Source organism: Zophobas morio, unplaced genomic scaffold (assembly GCF_036711695.1).
Source record: "Zophobas morio isolate AGI-343-1 ecotype UQ-CSIRO unplaced genomic scaffold, CSIRO_AGI_Zmor_V1 ptg000049l, whole genome shotgun sequence".
NCBI lineage: Eukaryota > Metazoa > Arthropoda > Insecta > Coleoptera > Tenebrionidae > Zophobas > Zophobas morio.
In genome coordinates this window covers 2029170-2050073 of record NW_026972154.1, presented here as the reverse complement: position 1 = coordinate 2050073, position 20904 = coordinate 2029170, and the positions used below count along the sequence as shown (strand labels likewise).

At 30.6% G+C, this 20904-nt stretch overlaps 2 protein-coding genes across 3 annotated transcripts in view; both read left to right on the top strand.

Moving 5' to 3' along the window:
• The first annotated feature begins 443 nt into the window (after positions 1-443).
• LOC135142596 (protein SGT1 homolog) lies at positions 444-1429 on the top strand. Its single transcript, XM_064074332.1, has 4 exons — positions 444-628; positions 681-902; positions 952-1233; positions 1281-1429. Exons 1-4 carry the CDS (start codon positions 602-604, stop codon positions 1380-1382), a joined length of 633 nt encoding a protein of 210 aa, XP_063930402.1. The 5' UTR covers positions 444-601; the 3' UTR covers positions 1383-1429.
• A 9367-nt stretch (positions 1430-10796) lies between these two features.
• Positions 10797-20904, top strand: part of LOC135142676 (putative inorganic phosphate cotransporter) — a 33754-nt gene continuing 23646 nt past the window's right edge. Inside the window, exons 1-5 of one of the 2 annotated variants that reach the window (XM_064074426.1) lie at positions 11049-11119; positions 11239-11377; positions 11535-11596; positions 11646-11830; positions 11879-12118. In XM_064074426.1, coding sequence (XP_063930496.1) covers positions 11578-11596; positions 11646-11830; positions 11879-12118 — 444 coding nt within the window. In that variant the 5' untranslated portion in view covers positions 11049-11119; positions 11239-11377; positions 11535-11577. Of the gene's footprint in view, positions 10920-11048; positions 11120-11238; positions 11378-11534; positions 11597-11645; positions 11831-11878; positions 12119-20904 lie in introns of those variants that run through there. The other variant, XM_064074425.1, reaches the window with a different exon arrangement.

Here is a 20904-nt window from a genome sequence, read left to right as displayed (position 1 = left end):
TGCTCATTCCTCGATTTTTTCTCCATTATTTATATTATATTTATGTATAAATATATCGGGCGAGCAACATAAATTATAACTGAATCATCCTTGGAAATGGATTTTTTACAAAATTAATTTTAATTGCTGATAATTTTGTTAACCTTATATTTAAATACTATTTACTATTTTCCGAATGTTATCAGATCTGTAGATAGGTCAAAAAAGATAAGATAACAAAATAATAAACAACAACAAATAAAACGATATAGTTGTAAAGTGGAAACACTCTATTGATGGAAGGTTTTTCTTCATTTTTTGCTACTTTTTATTTTGAATTATATCTTTTATTTATATAAGCAACCGCATCATACTGTATATAATATTAAATTTACTCATCGGCTATACAAATAGGTCGTACTGTACATTTACGCATTAACTAAAGTTAGGCAACTCTTTATACACCCCTGTAAACGTCAAGCGTCAAACCTGTCATCTGCCAGACTTTCCGAATTTCTAGAATGTTTATATTTATTCTCTCGTGAGTACAAATCTACATTTATTCATAAAAAATAACCAACCGTAACATCAAACTCAACCGCATTTAATCATATTTGAAAAAATGGCCGAAGCCGAACACACAGAACAAGTAACAAAACCCCCCTCACCCAAAAAGTAAGGTTAAAACAATTTATTTTTAGCCAAAAGTGCAAGTAAAGCACGACTGGTACCAAACCGAAACGGCCGTCGTAATAACCGTACTCATCAAAAACGTAAAAAACGACAATCTAACTACAAACTTCTCTACATCTTGTGTTCACCTCGACGTCAAATTCCCCGACGAAGAGGACATCCAGGTTAAGTTCAACCTCTCCCACGAAATCGTCCCCGAACAATGCTCGTACAAAATCACCCCTTCAAAGGTAAGTACGAATCCCTCCCATTGCGGATAATCAGTTGTGGTTTTGACAGATCGAGGTGAAGCTGCAGAAGCGCGAAGGCATCCGATGGAGCAAACTCGAAGGCGAGGAGAAAAACATCCCCAAGGCAATCCCACAGGAGGTGCCTGAAGCGAGCGGGCCGCCGGCCTACCCCACGTCGAAAAAGGGCAAAGACTGGTCGGCTGTGGAGAAGGAGATGAAGGAGCAGGAGGCGAAAGAGAAGCCTGAGGGCGAGGAGGCGCTTAATAAGTTGTTTCAGGAGATTTACGGAAAGGGCAGCGACGAGGTTAAGAGGGCTATGAATAAGAGTTATGTAAGTGATTTGATTGGGTGAGAGTGTGGCTTAAGTAGGGTTTGTAGATGGAGAGTGGAGGGACTGTTCTTAGCACCAATTGGGACGAGATTTCTAAGGAAAAGGTGGCGGTGAAGCCGCCTGATGGGATGGAATGGAAGAAATGGTAGTGGTACTGTTATTTTATATTTAAATTAAATAAATTGTATTCTGTAAATGTGCGTTGATTTTTTTTTTTATTATTGGAGTTGGTGAAGCACAATATGCTACCAATTTTTTTAGTTTCGGGTCAGAAATGAATTTCAGACATTTGTTTCTACTAAAATTGCCTCTGGACCTTTGCATGTCGTCGCATTTTTCAAAATTTAATGCTTTATTTTATACTATAGGGTGGCGCCATCTTTCCTATGAATTTTAGCTTTGCTTAAATGTATCGTTTCCTTTTTGGTGGCGTCCTTGCATACACTGACGGCCAAAAAATATATATAGACTGCCGAAAGTACCCGAATCGTTCCAGAATCTCAAAATGCTTAAAGTTATCATAATAAATTAACCTAGGTGTATATTTTTAAGTAACTATTGATTTTACATTTATAGACTTAAGTAATAGCAATAATTCAATCAAATGACAACTGTTTCGAGTAAATCAATATTTTATCAGATATGAAACGTTTCAAGTCGGTAAAATTTTTGGCAGATTGAATTTAAATGACTTGTTTTCGTAAATATCACTCTCCAGCAATATTATTACATTACACAGATTTTAAAAATTTCCAGTTTTAAAATAACCCAAAAATGGCTAAATTTCACTTTAGAGTTCCTCAAAAACTGGTTGGAATTTTTTGACATGTTGCCGACAATAACTTCTCCAAGTCCAAATGAAAAAAAAAACTTTAAGTAGGTAATTTTCGAAAGAAAAACGTCAAAAATTCAAAAAAGGAAGGCAGATATATTGAAAAATATATACATACATAAAAAATTCTGGGATATAAATCTCAGCGAGTTAATTCCAAAAATATAGCGTGTTGATGAAGTTAGACCAAGATTTTCAAAATTTTCGATTTCAAATTTTTTTTTTTTTTCAATATCCCAAAAAAGGCCACGTTTCATTTTGGCGATTCTGGAAAAGTGGTTGGAATTTTCGAAGAACTTAATATTTTGTCGAAAATGACTGTGGCAAGTCGAAATACTCAAGAAATGTTTTCAGTAATTTTCAAAATTTCTCGGAAAAAGGTCAAAAATTTCTGTAGGTTAAGGTATTGAAAATTTGAGTATGGCAAAGTTGTCTAAAAGTTCACAAAAAATTTGGGATAAAATCTCATTCGAAAAACACAGCGTGTTGATGGACACAAACCAAATTTTTTGAACTTTTCGGTTTCAGTATTAGATTTTTAAAATAATCCAAAAATGTCTGTATTTAATTTTGGTGGTTCTCGAAAAGTGGTTGGAATTTTCGGAGAGATGTTGCCGACCAAAACTTGTCTAAGCCAAAATCAACAAAAAATGTCTTTTGTTAATTTTCGAAAATGTTTGACAAATATAAAAAATTTTAAAAAAGGAAGGAAATGGACTGAAAATTTTAGATAAGGTGACTAAAAATACAAAAAAAACTCTGAAATATAAACCTCGATCATTTAAAAAATGGCCATATTTCATTTTGGTAATTCTGGAAAAAATATCTAAGAAATGAAGTCGAAAATGACTTCTGTAAGTCAAATCAATGAAAACATGTTTTGGATAATTTTGGAAAATGCTTAAGAAAAGATAAAAAAATTCACAAATTATTGATGTAGCCAGAACGAAATTTTCAGCTTAAAAATCGAATTTTTAAAATAACCCAAAAATGGCTATATTTCATTTTGGTGATTGTCCAAAAGTGGTCGGAATTGTCGAAAAAATGTTGCTGCAATATCTTCTCTAAGCAGAAATCGACAAAAACTGTTTTTCGGTAATTTTCGAAACTGCTCGCAAAGACGGAGAGTATTGAAAATCTGAAAAGTTTGGGTTCTAAAGTAAAATTTTTACAGTATCTTAAAAATGGCCATGTTTCATTTTGGTAATTCTGGAAAAGTGTTTGGAATTTGCTAAGAAATATTTTGCCGAAAATAACTTAGAAAAGTCGAAATCCTCAAAAAATGTTTCCGTAATTTTCGAAATTGCTCTGAAAAGGGTCAAAAATTTCAATAGGTGAAGGTATAAAAATTTACAAAAAATTGTGGAATAAAATCACAACGAATTCGTTCGAAAAACATAGCGTTTGGTGGAACCAGACCAAAATTTTCGAAATTTTCAGTTTCAGTATCAAATTTTTAAAATAACCCAAAAATTTTATTTTGGCGGTTCCCGAAAACAGGTTGGAATTTTCTGACATGTTGCCGACAGTAAGTTCTCTAAGTCCAAATGAAAAAAAAACTTTAGGTAGGTAATTTTCGAAAGAAAAACGTCAAAAATTTCAAAAGAGGAAGGCAGATGTATTGAAAATTTGAGTTTGCCTAAAAAATTCACAAGAAATTCTGGGATATAAATCTCAGCGAGTTAATTCCAAAAACATAGCGTGTTGATAAACTCAGACCAAGATTTTCGAAATTTTCGATTTCAAAATAAATTTTTTTCAATATCTCAAAAATGGCCACATTTCATTTTGGTGGTTCTGGAAAAATGGTTGGAATTTTCGAAAAAATTAATGTTTTGCCGAAAATGACTGCGGCAAGTCCAAATACTCAAGAAAAAGGTCAAAAATTTCATAGGGTAAGGTATTGAAAATTTGAGGTATGGCAAAGTTCCCTAAAAGTTCACAAAAATTCTGGGATAAAATCTCATTCGAAAAACACAGCGTATTGATGGACATAAGCCAAAATTTTTGAAATTTTCGGCTTCAGTATTAGATTTTTAAAATAATCCAAGAATGTCTGTATTTCATTTTGCAGGTTCCCGAAAAGCGGTTGGAATTTTCAAAGAAATATTCCCAACAATAACTTTTCTAAGCTAAAATCAACAAAAAGTGTCTTTAGGTAATTTTCGAAAATGCTTGACAAACATGAAAAAATTTAAAAAAAGAAGGAAAGGGACTGAAAATTTTAGCTAAGGTGCCTAAATATACAAAAAAAACTCTGGAATATAAACCTGGATCATTTAAAAAAATGTCCATATTTCATTTTGGTAATTCTGGAAAAAATATATAAAAAGTGAAGTCGAAAATGGCTTCTGCAAGTGAAAATCAACAGAAACACGTTTTGGATAATTTAAAAAGTGCTTGAGAAAAGGTCAAAAAATTCACAAATTGTTGATGTAGCCAGAACAAAATTTTGGAAATTTTCAGTTTAAAAATCGAATTTTTAAAATAAGTCAAAAATGACTATATTTCATTTTGGTGATTCTCGAAAAGAGGTCAGAATTTTCGAAGAAATTTTGCTGCAATAACTTCTCTAAGCAGAGATCGACAATAAATGTCTTTCAGTAATTTTCAAAAGTGCTCGCAAAAACGGAGATTATTGAAAATCTGAATATTTTCGATTTTAAAGTAAAATTTTTACAAAATCTTAAAAATGGCCACGTTTCATTTTGGTGATTCTGGAAAAGTGGTTGGAATTTTCGGAGAAATGTTTTGCCGAAAATGACTTCGGAAAGTCGAAATCGTCAAAAATGTTTCCGTAATTTTCGAAATTGCTCTAAAAAAGGTCAAAAATTTCAAATTTGAAGTTTGACAAAGTTGTCTAAAAATCTAAAAAAAATTCTGGGATAAAATCTCGACGAGTTCATTCGAAAAACATAGCGTGTTTATGGACCCAGGCCAAAATTTTCGAAATTTTCAGTTTTCATATAAAATTTTTTAAATAATCCAAAAATGTATGTATTTTATTTTGCTGGTTCCCTTAAAGAGGGTGGAATTTTTAGAGAAATGTTGCCAACAATAACTTTTCCAAGCCAAAATCAACAAAAAGTGTGTTTAGGTAATTTTCGAAAATGTTTAACAAACATAAAAAATTTAGAAAAAGAAGGAAAGGGACTGAAAATTTTAGCTAAGTTGCCTTAAAATACAAAAAAAAAAAAAAAAACTCTGGAATATAAACCCCAATCATTTAAAAAATGTCCATGTTTCATTTTGGTAATTCTGGAAAAAATATATTAAAAGTGAAGTCGAAAATGGCATCTGCAAGTGGAAATCAACAAAAACATGTTTTGGATAATTTAAAAAGTACTTGAGAACAGATCAAAAAATTCACAAATTGTTGATGTAACCAGAACAAAATTTTGGAAATTTTCAGTTTAAAAATCGAATTTTTAAAATAACTCAAAAATGACTATATTTCATTCTGGTGATTCTGGAAAAGTCGTCAGAATTTTCGAAGAAATGTTGCTGCAATAACTTCTCTAAGCAGAAATTGACAAAAAATGTATGTCGGTAATTTTCAAAAGTGCTCGCAAAAGCGGAGAATATTGAAAATCTGGATATTTTCTATTTTAAAGTAAAATTTTTACAAAACCTTAAAAATGGCCACGTTTCATTTTGGTGATTCTGGAAGAGTGATTGGAATTTTCGAAGAAATGGTTTGCCGAAAATAACTTCGGAAAGTCCAAATCGTCAAAAATGTTTCCGTAATTTTCGAAATTGCTCTAAAAAAGATCAAAGATTTCAAATTTGAAGTTTAGCAAAGTTGTCTAAAAATCGACAAAAAGTGTTTAGGTAATTTTCGAAAATGTTTAACAAACATAAAAAATTTAGAAAAAGAAGGAAAGGGACTGAAAATTTTAGCTAAGTTGCCTTAAAATACAAAAAAAAAACTCTGGAATATAAACCTCAATCATTTAAAAAATGTCCATGTTTCATTTTGGTAATTCTGGCAAAAATATATAAAAAGTGATGTCGAAAATGGCTTCTGCTAGAGGAAATCAACAAAAACATGTTTTGGATAATTTAAAAAGATCAAAAAATTCACAAACTGGTGATGTAGTCAGAACAAAATTTTGGAAATTTTCAGTTTCAAAATAAAAATTTGTAAAATAACCGTATATTTCATTTTGGTGGTTCCCGAAAAGTGCTTGCAATTTTTGTCGAAAGTAACAGACAATAACTTCTCTAGACCGAAATCAACAAAAAATGTATTTAAGTAATTTTCGAAATTGTTCTAAAAACGTAAAAATTTCAAAAAAGTAGTGACGGTATTGAAAATTATGTTGCCTAAAAATACACAAAAAACTCTGGGATATAAATCTCGAGCAGTTAATTAGCAAAACATAGCGTTTTGATGGATCTAGAGCAAGATTTTCGAAATTTTCAGTGGAAAAACTATCGAAGAAGACAAGCCGAAAATGAGTTCTGCAAGTCAAAATAAACAAAAAAATCTTTTTGGTAATTTTCGAAAATGCTCGGAAAAACGTATTAAAAATTTGAAATTTGGCAAGTTTGCCCTAAAATACACAAAAAATTCTGAGATAAAATCTCAAAGAGTTGATTCGAAAAACATAGCGTGTTGATGGCCTCAGACCAAGATTTTCCAAATTTTCAGTTTCAATATAAAATTTTTAAAATATTAAAACAACTGTGTGTTTCATTTTGATGGTTCTCGAGAAGTGGTTGGAATTTCCAGAGAAATGTTTCCGATAACTTCTTTAAGCCAAAATCAACAAAAAATATCTTTAGGCAGTTTTCGAAAGTCCTTGACAAACACAAAAAAATTCAAAAAAGAAGGGGAAGTATCGAAAACGATTTTCGGAATTTTCGGTTTCAAAACTAATTTTTTGAAATTACCTGCACAAAAATGGCCACATTTCATTTTGGTAGTTCTGGAAAAACTATCAAAGAAGATAAATCAAAAATGACTTCTGCAAGACGAAATCAACAGAAACATGTTTTGTATAATTTTTTTTACAAAGTGTTTGAAAAAAACATTCAAAAATTGTTGATGGGCCCAGATCAAAATTTTCGAAATTTTTAAAAAACCCAAAAATAGCTGTATTTCATTTTGGTGATTCTCGAAAAGTTGTCGGAATTTTCCAAGAAATGTTTCCGACAATTTTTCTAAGCCAAAATCAACAAAAAATGTCTTAAGGTAATTTTCGAAGTGCTTGACAAACATAAATAATTTCAAAAAGGGAAAGGAAAGATTCAAAATTTTAGCGAAAGTGCCCAAAAATAAAAAAAAACTCTGATATTTAATCCTGACCTGTTAATTAGAAAAACATAGCACTAGAAAAACAACGTGTTCTCAAACCCAAGACCAAGATTTTCAAAATTTTCGATTTCAAAAAAAATTTTTAATATTATTACCAACCCAAAAATGGTAATTTCATTTTGATAATTCTGGAAAATTTATCGAAGAAGAGAAGTCGAAAATGTTGCTGACAATGATTTCTGCAAGTTGAAATCAATGCAAAAAAGTGCTCGAAAAAAGGTCAAATATTTCATTAAATGAAGTTATTGAAAGTTTGGTAAAGTTGCCTAAAAGTTCACAAAAAATCGGATAAAAATATTGACATACAAAAACATGTTTTCGATTATTTTCAAAAATGCTTGGAAAAAAGTCAAAAATTTTATGAGGTATTGAAAATTGGAGGTTTTGCAAAGTTGGTTAAAAATACACAAAAAATTCTGAAATAAAATCTCTACGAGTTAATTCGAAAAATATAGTTTGTTGATAGACCCAGACCAGGATTTTCGGAATTGTCAGTTTGAAAATCAAGTTTTTAAAATAATCCAAAAATGGTTATACTTCATTTTGGTGATTCTGGAAAACTGGTTGGAATTTTCTAAGAAATGTTGGTGGCGATAACTTTTCTAGACCGAAATCAACGAGAAATGCCTTTAGGTAATTTTCGAAAGTGCTCGAAAAACGGATCAACTTCAAAAAGGGCAGGGGTGTATTAAAAATTTGAGAGAAGTTGCTTAAAAATACACAAAAAAAATTCTGGCACATAAATCTTGACCAGTTAATTACAAAAACATCGCGTGTTAAGGGACCCAGACCAAGATTCTCGAAATTTTCGGTTTCAAAATCAAATTTTTAAAATTACCACAAAATGGTCATATTTGATTTTGGTGATTCTAGAAAAACAATCGAAGAAGAGAAGTCCAAAATACTTCTGCAATATGTTTTGGATAATTTTCAAAAATGCTTGAAAAATCATTGAAAATATAAAGTTTTGCCAAAGTTGCCTTAAGATCTACAAAATATTCCGAGATATATATCATTGAGAGCAAATTCGAAAAATATAGCGTTTGAGAGACCCAGACCAAGATTTTCGAAATTTTCTATTTCAAAATCTAATTTTTAAATAAATCAAATATGGCTGTATTTCATTTTGGTGCTCTTCGAAAAGTGGTTGGAATTTTCGCCAACAATAACTTCTCTAAGCCAAAATCTACAAAATATGTCTTTAGGTAATTTTCGAAAATCCTTGATAAATATAAAAATTAAAAAAAAAAGAAGGGGGGATATTGAAAATTGGGCTAAGGTGCCGAAAAATACAAAAAAAAAACTCTGGGATAAAAAATTTGGTTCAGTTAATTAGAAAAATACGTGTTCCCAAACCCCAAACTAAGATTTTCGAAATTTTCGGTTTCAAAAACAAATTTTTACAATAACCCAAAAATTTCAATATTTCATTTTGTTGGTTCTCAGAAAGTGGTTAGAACTTTTGTAGAAATGTTGCCGACAATAACTTCTCTGAGCCGAAATCAACAAAAAATTTCTTCAGGTAATTTTCGAAAGTGCTCCAAAAACGTATATATTTCAATAAAGGAAGAAGGATTGGAAATTTGAGCTAAGTTGACTAAAAATAAACAAAAAACTCTGGGATATAAATCTCGACCAAGATTTTCGAAATTTTTGGTTCCAAAGTAGAATTTTTACAATATCTCAAAAATGATCACGTTTCATTTTGGTGATTCTGGAAAAGTGGTTGGAATTTTCGAAGAAATGTTTCCGAAAATGTCTTCTGCAAGTCGAAATCTACAAAAAAATCTTTTCGGTAATTTTCGAAAGTGCTCGGAAAATAGGTCAAAAGTTTCATTAAATGAGGGTTTTGACAAAGTTGCCTAAAAATTTACAAAAATACTGAGATAAAATCTCGACGAATTATTTTGAAAAGCATAGGATGTTGATCGATCCAGACCAAGATTTTCGAAATTTTAGGTTTCAAAATCAAATTTTCGAAATCACCCAAAATAGGCCAGATTTCATTTTGGTGATTCTAAAAAAACTACCGAAGAAGACAAGCCAAAAATGACTTCTACAACTCGAAATCAATAAAAATACTTATGTCTTCCATTATTATTTTAAAAAATATTTGGAAATAGGTCAAAAAATTCATAAGGGTATTGAAAATATGAGGTTTTGGTGTTAATGGACCCAGACTAAGATTTGATAAATTTTTAAATTCAAAATCAAATTTTTAAAATCACCCAAAATGTCTATATGTCATTTTGGTAGTCCTCGAAAAGTGGTTAGAGTTTTTATAGAAATGTTGATGACTGTAACTTCTGTAGGACGAAATCAACAAAAAATATGGTTAGGTAATTTTTCAAAGTGCTCGAAAAAAGTCTAGGTTATAAATTTTTAAAACTGACAAAAAATAGTGATATTTCATTTTGGTGATTCTGGAAAAACTATTTAAGAAAAGAAGCCGAAAATGACTTCTGCAGTATGTTTTGGACAATTTTGCGAAAAAAGTGGGAGGAACTGAAAATACGAGGTTTTAACAAAGTTGTCTAAAGATACACAAACATTTCTGAGATATAAATCAAATCAACCAAAGTTTTTCTAAATTTTCAGTTCCAAAATCAAATTTTTTAAATTACCCAAAAATGGTCACATTTCATTTTGGTGATTCTGGAAAAACTATCGAAGAAATGAAGCCGAAAATGACTTCTCATACGAGACGAAGCCAACAAAAAATATTTCTAGGTAATTTTCGAAAATACTCGGAAGGACGTCAAAAATTTCAAAAGAGGAGGGGGCATCGAAAATTTGAGCTCTGAACTAAGTTGTTTAAAAATTCCCGACTAAGTTGCACTTTTAGAAGAAATGTTACCGAAAATGTTTTCTGTGATTTTCGGAAGTGAAGGGAAAAAAGCCAAAAATTTTATAAGCAGTTTTATAAGAAGGAACGGAAAATTTCAACTTTTGGCAAAGTTGATTAAAATAATACACAAAAAATTCTGGGGTGAAAGGCAAAAATAGCCCCCAAATCTAAATCAATAAAAAACTCTTTTGGTAATTAATTTTTGTTAATGATGAATCATGAAAATAAGGCATATATATTGTTTAATAAAATGTATCAGCGCAAATATGTAATTTGCTAATTTTAGTAAAAACTATTAATAAATATCATACAATACATGTCTTTTATGGACTATATTTCGTCCACATTTTCCGTAGACGTTATATGAAGAACATTTTGGGAGAAAGGTTCTAGAAAGGTGATAAATTATTTATTTTTGGAACTGTTAAATTCGGCTACTTTCGGTGGTACACAACAATTGTGACCATTGCCTCTGCGGCGGACATTATTTTTGTCCGTCAGTGTACTATTTGATTTTAATGATTGTCGATAACGCAGTGTCCTGTAACGCCCACTGTCATACGTCAGTCGTCAAATTACAAAATGGTGTTTTAGCGAAGAAATTAAATGCGATATATTAGGTCAAAATGGCACTATATTGTTTAATTATTGATTTACTTCAATTAAGTGGGGGCGTATGTCGTGAGGTAAGTAACAAACAAAGAGTGTCAGTTATGATTTTTCTTAAACCGCTTATTGAGGTTATGTCAATCGTATTAGCACAAAACTTGTTTGTGTAAGTTATTGTTGCGCCTATACTCTTCCGATAAGTGTGTTTACATCCTGTTTAAATCGTATCGTGAAAACCGCTGACTCGTGTCCTTGAGAATCGCCGAAACAGTTTATGGTAATAAATTAACATTATGCAATGTTACAATACTGAAGAGGTGATTAGTCACCAATTAAACCAAAACGTAGCCGGCGGCGTCGCAAACCGGTTTATCACTCTCGTTTATTAATTTGCAGAGCTCCTTCAGTCTCCGATTAATAACATTCCGAACAGTCAAGTAAACCCTCCTCGCCATGTCTGAAGATAAAGTGTACAGCAGCGATCTCTCCTACCCCAAGGAGGAAGTGACCAAGTGCCTCATCTACAGACTATTCGGTGAGAAGCCCTCTTGCGCAACATTTCCATAGAAATAATTGACTCCCGCATGCCCTTGACCACGTGCCTTATTACGATGCATCACTTAGAGCAAACGATTTAATAGCCACCACTTCCCAGCTTTGTCCGCCAATAAAACCACTCATTTTTATCACAGCTGATAAGCGCTTCAATCAGATCACTCTTCCCAGTTAAGTGAAATGTGCTACTCGGTCTTCAGTGAGTGTCTCCGCTCCCAATTGCCCCCATTAACCCGGCCAATTTTCAGGTCAAGTACCTGCCAGGCTCGTCCTCTATCTGTTATCATGGTCCGGCTTCCTCGTTTCCTTCATGATGCGCACCGACATAAACCTGGCCATCGTGGCCATGGTGGAGGAGCCCCCTCAGGCCGTAACGAACACCTCCCAGGAGTACTGTTTCGTGATCGACGACTCGAATAGCTCGACCGCGGTGGTATGGCGCTGATTTTGTGTCTCGAGGTGGCTGAGTTGAGGCTTTCAGGATTATGGGGGCACCCTGAAGTGGTCGGCGGGGGTGCAGAGTTACATTCTGGCGTCGTTCTATTGGGCTTACATCATCTCGCAGGTCGTCGGGGGGCTGGCGACGCAGAAATTGGGCACGAAAAGGGTGTTTGGGTATGCACAGCTGGTGACGGCTATGTGCAGCTTGTGCATCCCGTGGGCCAGCGAGACCCATTATGGGTTAGTGATTGCTCTCCGGTTCGTGCAGGGCTTCGCCTCGGTAAGTCGAAATTGTTTTTTAAATTTCGAGATACCATTAAAAAAATACTTAAATCTGGCTGAAGTTGCGTACAACATATGGATGTTGAAGCTGCTAAAATTACATAAACGTTAGTAGTTTTTTTCGATTTGAAAAAAATTTTTTTTTGTTTTATGATGTATGAAAGAACATTTTTTTTTTATTTTACGATGTTGTGTACGTTTATAAAAATACATGGGTATGGTTTAGTTACCCGATAAAATTGTGTGTTAAAATTGCATACAATGGATTGTAAATTTTATTGAATTCAAATGGTTTCATTTGAATAAACTCGCCGTTCATGTGTGTAATATACGGTTGTTGTGAAATCGAAGCCTAGCGGCGTTGTTTTTTGCTGTACTGGGGTTTTTACAGTGTTATCGAGACGTGAAATTAATTTAAAAACAAATTGTTTATTGCTAGTTGAATTATAAATGATTGAAAAATCCGTTACATACAAACATGAGCGAACTATAAATAATTCCGTGTAATTTTGAGTACATCGCCAAATTCATATACATATCGACTGTACAAAAAGTCAAGGCTATTTAAAAATTCAAATCAAAATAATAATAAAAAAAGTTCTATAGCGAAACCGCAAAAATTTAATTTTAATAGTGAAAAAAACTAATTTGAAAAAGTTTTAGTAATTATTATTCGTCAACAATAGGTTACCATATTAAATATTTACAAAGGAACGTAAAATATGTTTTATAACTGTTATTTTTATTATTATTCATTGATTGTTAATATTCATGCATATATACATATACTTTCTCAATATCTGAATATATTTGCGTAAGATTATAGAAATTTTATTTACGTGTTATTTAATTTCTTTCGCATGCTGTAATTTTTTCCGGTAGGTCTAAATACATATTTTTATACTATATAATACATATACGACAGTGAGTTAAATACCACTTTACTTACGTATATCGGGTAATGAGTGACATCGTCACATTCATTATTAACACAATTAAAAATCGTTTTCATTTAAAAATTTAAACGAAGACAAAGTGTTTCCATATTAGCAGTATAGCAACATTTTTTGTGCGTCTGACACAGATATTTTTTTCTACGTCTCCTTAAATTTAGCGAAAATAAGTATTTCTGTCGCGACAGTTTAAATTAATCGGTAATTAAACCCGTCTTTGGGTTAGAGTTTAAAAATCGTTTTCATTTATCACATTTTTTGTGTACTTAAATAATATTTTTTTTACGATCTTTCAAATATATTATAATAAATATATTTATTGTGGAGTAACACTTTAGTACGCTTACACGAGATTTTTTTCTACGATCTAATCTTTAATGTAAAATATTAATGTGAGTAATAACGTTGAAAGATAAACCAAAATTTTAAGAATGCAGTTAAAAAATCGTCTTCATTTATTTTAGTGGATTTTAAAAAAAGTCTGAAGTGTGAAGTGTAACATTTTTTTATAGACTTCCAATATACTTTTTGTTTTTTCTACATTTTTTTTTCACTTTAAATAATTATGTTATGATAAATTAAATTAAACTCTAATTTGCGTAATCAACATAATAAATAGTTAATTTTGTAAAATATAGACAAATAGTGATTTTTAAACAAATTTAGAAGTCCCGCATATTTTTACTAGTACCTTCTAAGATATGGCTGATTTTGGCAAATGAGAATCCTCTAAGAAAATAGAGGGTGGATGGGCGGGGCTAGTCCTGCTAAAATAAGACCGATTTTGGCAAATGACATACATGAATGTGTTGTTTAGTCGTTAAACGTAGCAAAAGAACCAATTTTAATATCATTAAAACTCCACCAAAATATGAGGAGGATTTTTTTACTATTTTTCCCAGACTGACCAGTTGATTGTTAAGAGCGTAGCGACGAGTTAATCCGCCATTTTCCAAACACCCGGTATATGTATATGTATTTTCCAAATCTTTCAATTTAAAATTCCTCGAATGTGCAATTTTTTATTTTTCAATTTTTCGATTCTTCAATTTTTCTATTTTTAAATTTTTTGATTTTTCGACTTCACAACTTTTACATTTTTCAATATTTTCGGTTCCTCAACTTCTCGGTTTCTCGATTTTTCAGGTTTTTGATTTTTCAACTTTTCGATGTTTCATTTTTGGGATCCATGGATTTTTTAATTTATCGATTGTTCAGTTTTTCATTTTTTTGTTTCTTCAGTTTTTCAATTTTCCAACTTTTGAATCTTTCACTTTCTCGATTTGAGTTTCTCGAGTTTTTAATTTTTAATTTTTTGTTTCGGTTTTTTAAATTTTTGAATTTTTGGACTTTTCGGTTCCTCAACTTCTCGGTTTTTCGATTTTTCAGATTTTTGATTTTTCAACTTTTCGATGTTTCATTTTTGGGATTCGTCGATTTTTTAATTTATCGATTGTTCAATTTTTCATTTTTTTTTGGTTCTTCTGTTTTTCAATTTTCAAACTTTTGAATCTTTCACTTTCTCGATTTGAGTTTATCGAGTTTATTATTTTTAATTTTTTGTTACGGTTTTTTGTTTTAATTTTTCACTTTTTCGATGTTCCGATTTTATATATACATACATGTTTTCCAACTTTTGAATCTTTCAATTTGAAATATCTCGAGTCTTCCAATTTTTAAATTTTCAATTTTTCGATTGTACAACTTTTCGGTTTTTAAAATTTTTGATTTTTCGACTTTTCGATTTTTAAATTTTTGGTTTTTGCGACTTCTCAACTTTTAGATTTTTCAATACATATTTTCAGTTTCTCGATTTTTCAGGTTTTTGATTTTTCAACTTTTCGATGTTTCATGTTTGGGATCCGTCGATTTTTTAATTTATCGATTCTTCAATTTTTAGTTGTTCAATTTTTCGATTCTACAACTTTTCGTTTTTAAAATTTTTGATTTTTCGACATTTCGATTTTTAAATTTTTTGTTTTTTCGACTTCTCAACTTTTAGATTTGTCGATATTTTCGATTCCTGAACTTCCCAGTTTCTCGATTTTTCAGGTTTTTGATTTTTCAACTTTCAATGTTTTTTTTGGAATTTGTCGATTTTTTAATTTATCGATTGTTCAATTTTTCATTTTTTTGTTTCTTCAGTTTTTCAATTTTCCAACTTTTGAATCTTTCACTTTCTCGATTTGAGTTTCTCGAGTTTTTAATTTTTAATTTTTCGTTTCGGTTTTTTATTTTAATTTTCCACTTTTTCGATGTTTCAATTTTATATAAATACATTATTTCCAACTTTTGAATCTTTCAATTTAAAATTTCTCGAGTCTTCCAATTTTTAATTTTTCAATCCTACAACTTTTCGGTTTTTAAAATTCTTGATTTTTCGACTTCTCGACTTATAAATTTTTGATATTTAGATCGATTTCTCGTTGTTCCGGTTTTTCTATTTTTCGATACTTTGATCGATTTCTCGATGTTACGATTTTCAATTGTTCGATTTTTCAGGTTTTTGATTTTTCAATTTTTCGATGTTTCAGTTTTGGGATTTTTCAATTTTTCGATTGTTCAATTATCAATTTTTTTGTTGTACAGTACGCCTAAATTCAGTCATTTCTCCAATTGGAATTACAGTTGTTTACCCAAAACGTCAAAATTTTTGGAAAAAAATCAAAATTATAAAAAATCATTTTGCAATTTAATTTTGAATCTGCCAAACTGAATGTTTGAAATCTTGTAGATGTTTTAAATTTATGGTAAGCATAATACATTTTTAATCAAAGTATATTTGCTTATCCCCTCCAAAAAATTGATGACGTCGTCTCAATTTATCACTGCATTCATATTTTTTAAATTAGCTTAAACAGGTTGACTCAAAAAAATTTGAATTTATTTAATTGATTTAATCAGGAACTGCAAAACCGAATCCTTTGAAATCTTGGAGATGTTAAAGTTATCATAAGCATGGTAAATTTTTGATCAAAATGTATTTGCTCATCCCCCCCTAAAAAATGATGACGTCACCTCAAAATATTGCTGAATACATATATCCTATCTTAAATGTGCAAAATATATATGTACTTGTGATTTATTTTATTTTTAATATATAAATAATATTTTTTAAATTTGCTTATACAGGGTGTCTCAGAAAAATTAATAACTGAGTTGTTAAAAAATAAATATCCAATCAGATTTAACTCCTTATTATGGAAATATGCAATTTAACAAGTTTAATAGGGGCAAAATCAATCTTATCTTAGCGAGTGCTAGCCCCGCCCACCCGCCCCATATTTTCCCAGAGGGTATGGCGTTTGCCAGAATCAATCTTATCTGAGCAAGTACTAGCCCCGCCCACCCGCCCTCTATTTTCTCAGAGGTATGGCGCTTGCCAAAATCAGTCTTATCTGAGCAAATACTAGCCCCCACCCGCCCCTATTTTCACAGAGGATATGTCATTTGCCAAAATAAGACTTATCTTAGCCAAGTCCTACCCTCTGAGAATATAAAAGGCGGGTGGGCAGGGCTAGTACTTGTTAACATAAGTCTTATTTTGGCAGTTCATTTGAAATAAATTTTAAGACACATTTTTTTGCGAAGATGTAGTAATATAGCCTTTATTTCACTTGAGTGTAATAAATAGTCATTATGCAACAAGCGCAAGAAATGACCGGTGGATTCGTGTAAAATTGAAGTCTTGCAAAGAAACTAAAAATGACATTGTGCTAAAAAATTTTGTAAGCCTAGCACAGACATATTTTTTTTCTACGATCTTCAGTTCAACGAAAATATTTTCTAGGATCTTTTTTTCAATGCAACTAATTATGTTGTGATAGATAATTTTACAAAACATAGACAAATAGTGATTTTAAACAAATTTAGAAGTCGCGCATACATTTTTTGTGACAATATTTCATTTATTTCAATCGATAAAAAAAATTCGAAGTATAATAACAATAACATTTTTGTACACTTACGAGATTTTTTTTCTACAATCTTCAATTCAACGAAAATGAGAGATTGAATTAAACACAAATTGATACTATTTTGAGTGTTAGTGATAAGTACCTTTAGAAAATATGGAACATGATAAAAAATGAAGAAAAATTCGTGGAAAACGCTCTCAGATTACGCAAACATTGATAATAATCAAACGAGAAACGGAATATTCGTTATAGCACTTTTAAAGTGGTTCACTTCAACCATTTTTTGACCTAATCCAATAAAATGTTTATATGTATTTTTGCTAGTTGTAATTGAAACCTTGTAAGCAAGGCTGGACAATAACTAGGCCTCAGCGTGAAATTTAAAACAGTCGGGATTAATATTATTGATTCAAGTACAAACTTATCTTGTAAATAAATAAAGTAGTGAAGGTGTTGTAAGAAACGCTTGTACAACTATTTATAACAAATATTGCAACAAGAATAACAGACAGCAGACAAAAAAATGGATTTTTTATTAACAATAACAACAAGTTATTAAATCTGACCGTGTTTACATTATTGTTAAAATGCAGCTGTAGAAAAAATTACGCATCGAGAAACTTCATTCACGCCCGTTAAACTACTAGTTGCCAACATTTTTTCGACAACCAGATCGTGAATAATGAGATAATGAAGTGAAATTAATTTGTATTGATTTATTGACCGCAATTATTCCCAGATACATTTTTTCCTGTAAATAATGAATCGTGTTTCGCTTTTTTGAATAATTTATGTTGTATTCAAATAACCAATGAAGTAGTACGAAGTCCTTGACTGGGACTTGTTACAAATATTGGATGTGGGTAGATAAACCGCAGAGCTTGTGGTAGTCAATTACAATCCCCTTATTGTTAGTAAACATTTTTGTTTATCACACCCAGATTCACTTAGTTTATGGGTTCTAGAAAATAATCTTCACGCACAACGTAGTCCAAGAAAATCGTAAATATTTGCAGTTTGCGTAAAACCTCCAAACGAAATTAGCATACCTACCAGTTCGTTCTTCCTGTTCGTGCGACATAAAAACTTAAGTGAATCTTATAAGGCTTTTAGTGCAAAATAGACGTAAATGTTTGTTATTTAAATACGTAACGCCCAAATTAAATACGAAGAAAAGCAATTATCTACAGCGTAAAGTACACTTAGCACTTGATTAGCGTTATGTAGCTCATTAAAAAATCATTATCCATAAAACTTTATTACTCGTATTTATGCGAAATTGAGCCTCGGGTTCTATGAATAATGATTGCAAATATTAGACCATGTCACCTTGTCTGTGGCAAGGCTGCGGTCATGTATTATAGGTGGTCGTAAAACCTGGAGACAAGCCGCTTTCTCCCTGTTAATGTTTATTTTTGTGTGTAAATGACACTTGCAATGCTATTAATTTTTTATGCGACGTAAGCGTGACGTTATCAGTAAAACCGAATTTTGCAAGTCACAAACACGATAAGTCGATAACACGACAAAATTTGATTATTATGGATTCGTACAAATACGGCGAATTGTCGGCTAAGGTCGACGTCTGTTTTTTGAAGTTCGATGTCAGGTTTTTCCAAATTGACGTTTTGAGGTGCCTGTGCAAAGTACACGTTCTGATAAAGTTTGGGTGGTGTTTAATTGCCGACAATGATTGTACTCGTATTTTTATCTATTATCGATAATCGTGGCGTGAGATTTTTACTTCGATTGTTGAATCAGATAAGGTCACCGGTGAGAAGGCTTAATTATTGCGGAGATAAAAAGATTGTGAAAATTGGGTCATTTTGCAAATCATGACGACTAATTTTTGCTTTTTCATGAAATTTGGTGACTTCATGTGATATCAAAAGCGAGTTATGGTTTTAACCTTTATGTTATCGAAACAATATATGGCGGACTTGTTTCCTTGATAATGCGACAAAAAATGCTAATTAGCGTTAAAAAAGTGAGGTGTGTAATAATAAATCAATAATTTTTACGAAAACAGGAATTTAAAATGATATTATTCATCACGGCAAAGTCATTCTGTTTAGAGCTGTTTTTTTTTTATATTAGAAAAATCTGTATCCTATTTTGAAAAATTTAGATCATTCAATCGAGAAAAATGGTCATAATTATACAAATTTACAGCTCCACCGTTTTTAAGTGGATGTTTAGAATTTTGTATTTTTCAAATTCTTGATTTTTAATTTTTCGATCTAAATTGAATTGAATAAACGAAAAACTGAACAATTGAAATAATGTGAAATTGAAAAATTGCACATTGAAAAACTGAAGAATAGAAAATGAAAAAAACCCGAGAAAATAAAAAAATACACGAAAAATTGAGATACCTAAAAATTGAAAAATGGAAAATCCAAATTCGAGAAACAGAAGACACGAAATACTTTTAAAATTCTAAAATTTAAAACAAAGAAACTGAAACATCGACGAATTCAAGAAACTAAAAACTGAAAAATGGATAAATAAAAAATCTTAAAAATGGAAAAGCGAAAAAATAAAAATCAAAGTATTGTGAAATCGAAAAATTAATTACACGAAACATTTAAATACCTAAATACCTAAAAATTGAAACATAAAAAATCGTCGAGGAATTGAAAAACCGAAAAATTGAAGAAACTAAGAATTGAAAAAACTAAAAATCGAAAAATGAAAAAATAAAGAAACTAAAATCGAACAATTAAAGAAACTAAAAACTGAAAAATGAAAAATTGAAAAAGCGAAAAATTTAAATCCCTAAATACTTTAAAATTGAAAAATAAAAAATGAAAAGTCGAGAAATTGAAAAATCAAAGGATTGAAGAAGCTAAAAATTGAAAAATCGCAAAAATGAAAAATCCAAAACTCAAAATTATGGAAAAATAAAAGTAAAAATTTCGAAAAACTGAAAAGTCGAAAAAATGAAAAATCGGGAAACTGGAAACAAAAACTTTAAAAAGCTAAATATTGAAAAATAAGAATCAGATAAATAAAACTTCGAAAATGGAAAAGCCGAAAAACTGACCACGAAAAATGGAAAATCAAAATTCGGGAAACTGAAAACACGAAAATTTGAAATATTGAAGAATTGAAGAAACTAAAAACTGAAAAAGCGAAAAAATTAAAATCGAAAAACTAAATACACGAAACATTTAAATACCTAAATACCTAAAAATTGAAAAATCAAACATCGTCGAGAAATTGAAAAACCGAAAAATTGAAGAAACTAAGAATTGAAAAAACGCAGAAATAAAAATCTAAAAGTCGAAAAATGAAAAAATACAAATTTCGAGAAATTGAAAAAACGGAAAACTGAAAACACGAAAAATTTGAATGCCTAAATATTGAAAAATCAGATTGGAAAATGGAAGATCAAAATTCCAGAAACCGAAAACACGAAAAATTGAAATACCCAAAACCTGAAAAATCAAAAAAATTGTACTCGAGAAACCGAAAAATTTAAACTAAAAATAAAAAAATCTTAACATTAAAAATAAAGAAACTGTAAAATCGAACAATTAAAGAAACTAAAAACTGAAAAATGAATAATTGAAAAAGCCAAAAATTTGTAATCCCTAAATACTTAAAAATTGAAAAATAAAAATCAAAAGTCGAGAAATTGAAAAATCAAAGAATTGAAGAAGCTAAAAATTGACAAATCCCAAAAATGAAAAATCCAAAACTCAAGAGTATGAAAAAATAAAAGTAAAAATTTCGTGAAACTGAAAAAAAAATGAAATCTCAAAAAATTTAAAAAGCTAAATATTGAAAACCAAAAATCAGATAAATAAAAATTCGAAAATGGAAAAACCGAAAAACTCAACACGAAAATTTGAAATATTGAAGAAACTAAAAACTGAAGAAGCGAAAAAATTAAAATCGAGGTATTGTAA

What these genes read in the sequence shown, in the direction of transcription:
- LOC135142596 (XM_064074332.1), top strand. Translation starts at nt 602, where the DNA reads ATGGCCGAAGCCGAACACACAGAACAA. An exon ending in ACAAAATCACCCCTTCAAAG is followed by an intron (nt 903 to 951) that starts GTAAGTACGAAT and finishes TGGTTTTGACAG; the next exon opens with ATCGAGGTGAAGCTGCAGAA. An exon ending in GGGCTATGAATAAGAGTTAT is followed by an intron (nt 1,234 to 1,280) that starts GTAAGTGATTTG and finishes TAGGGTTTGTAG; the next exon opens with ATGGAGAGTGGAGGGACTGT.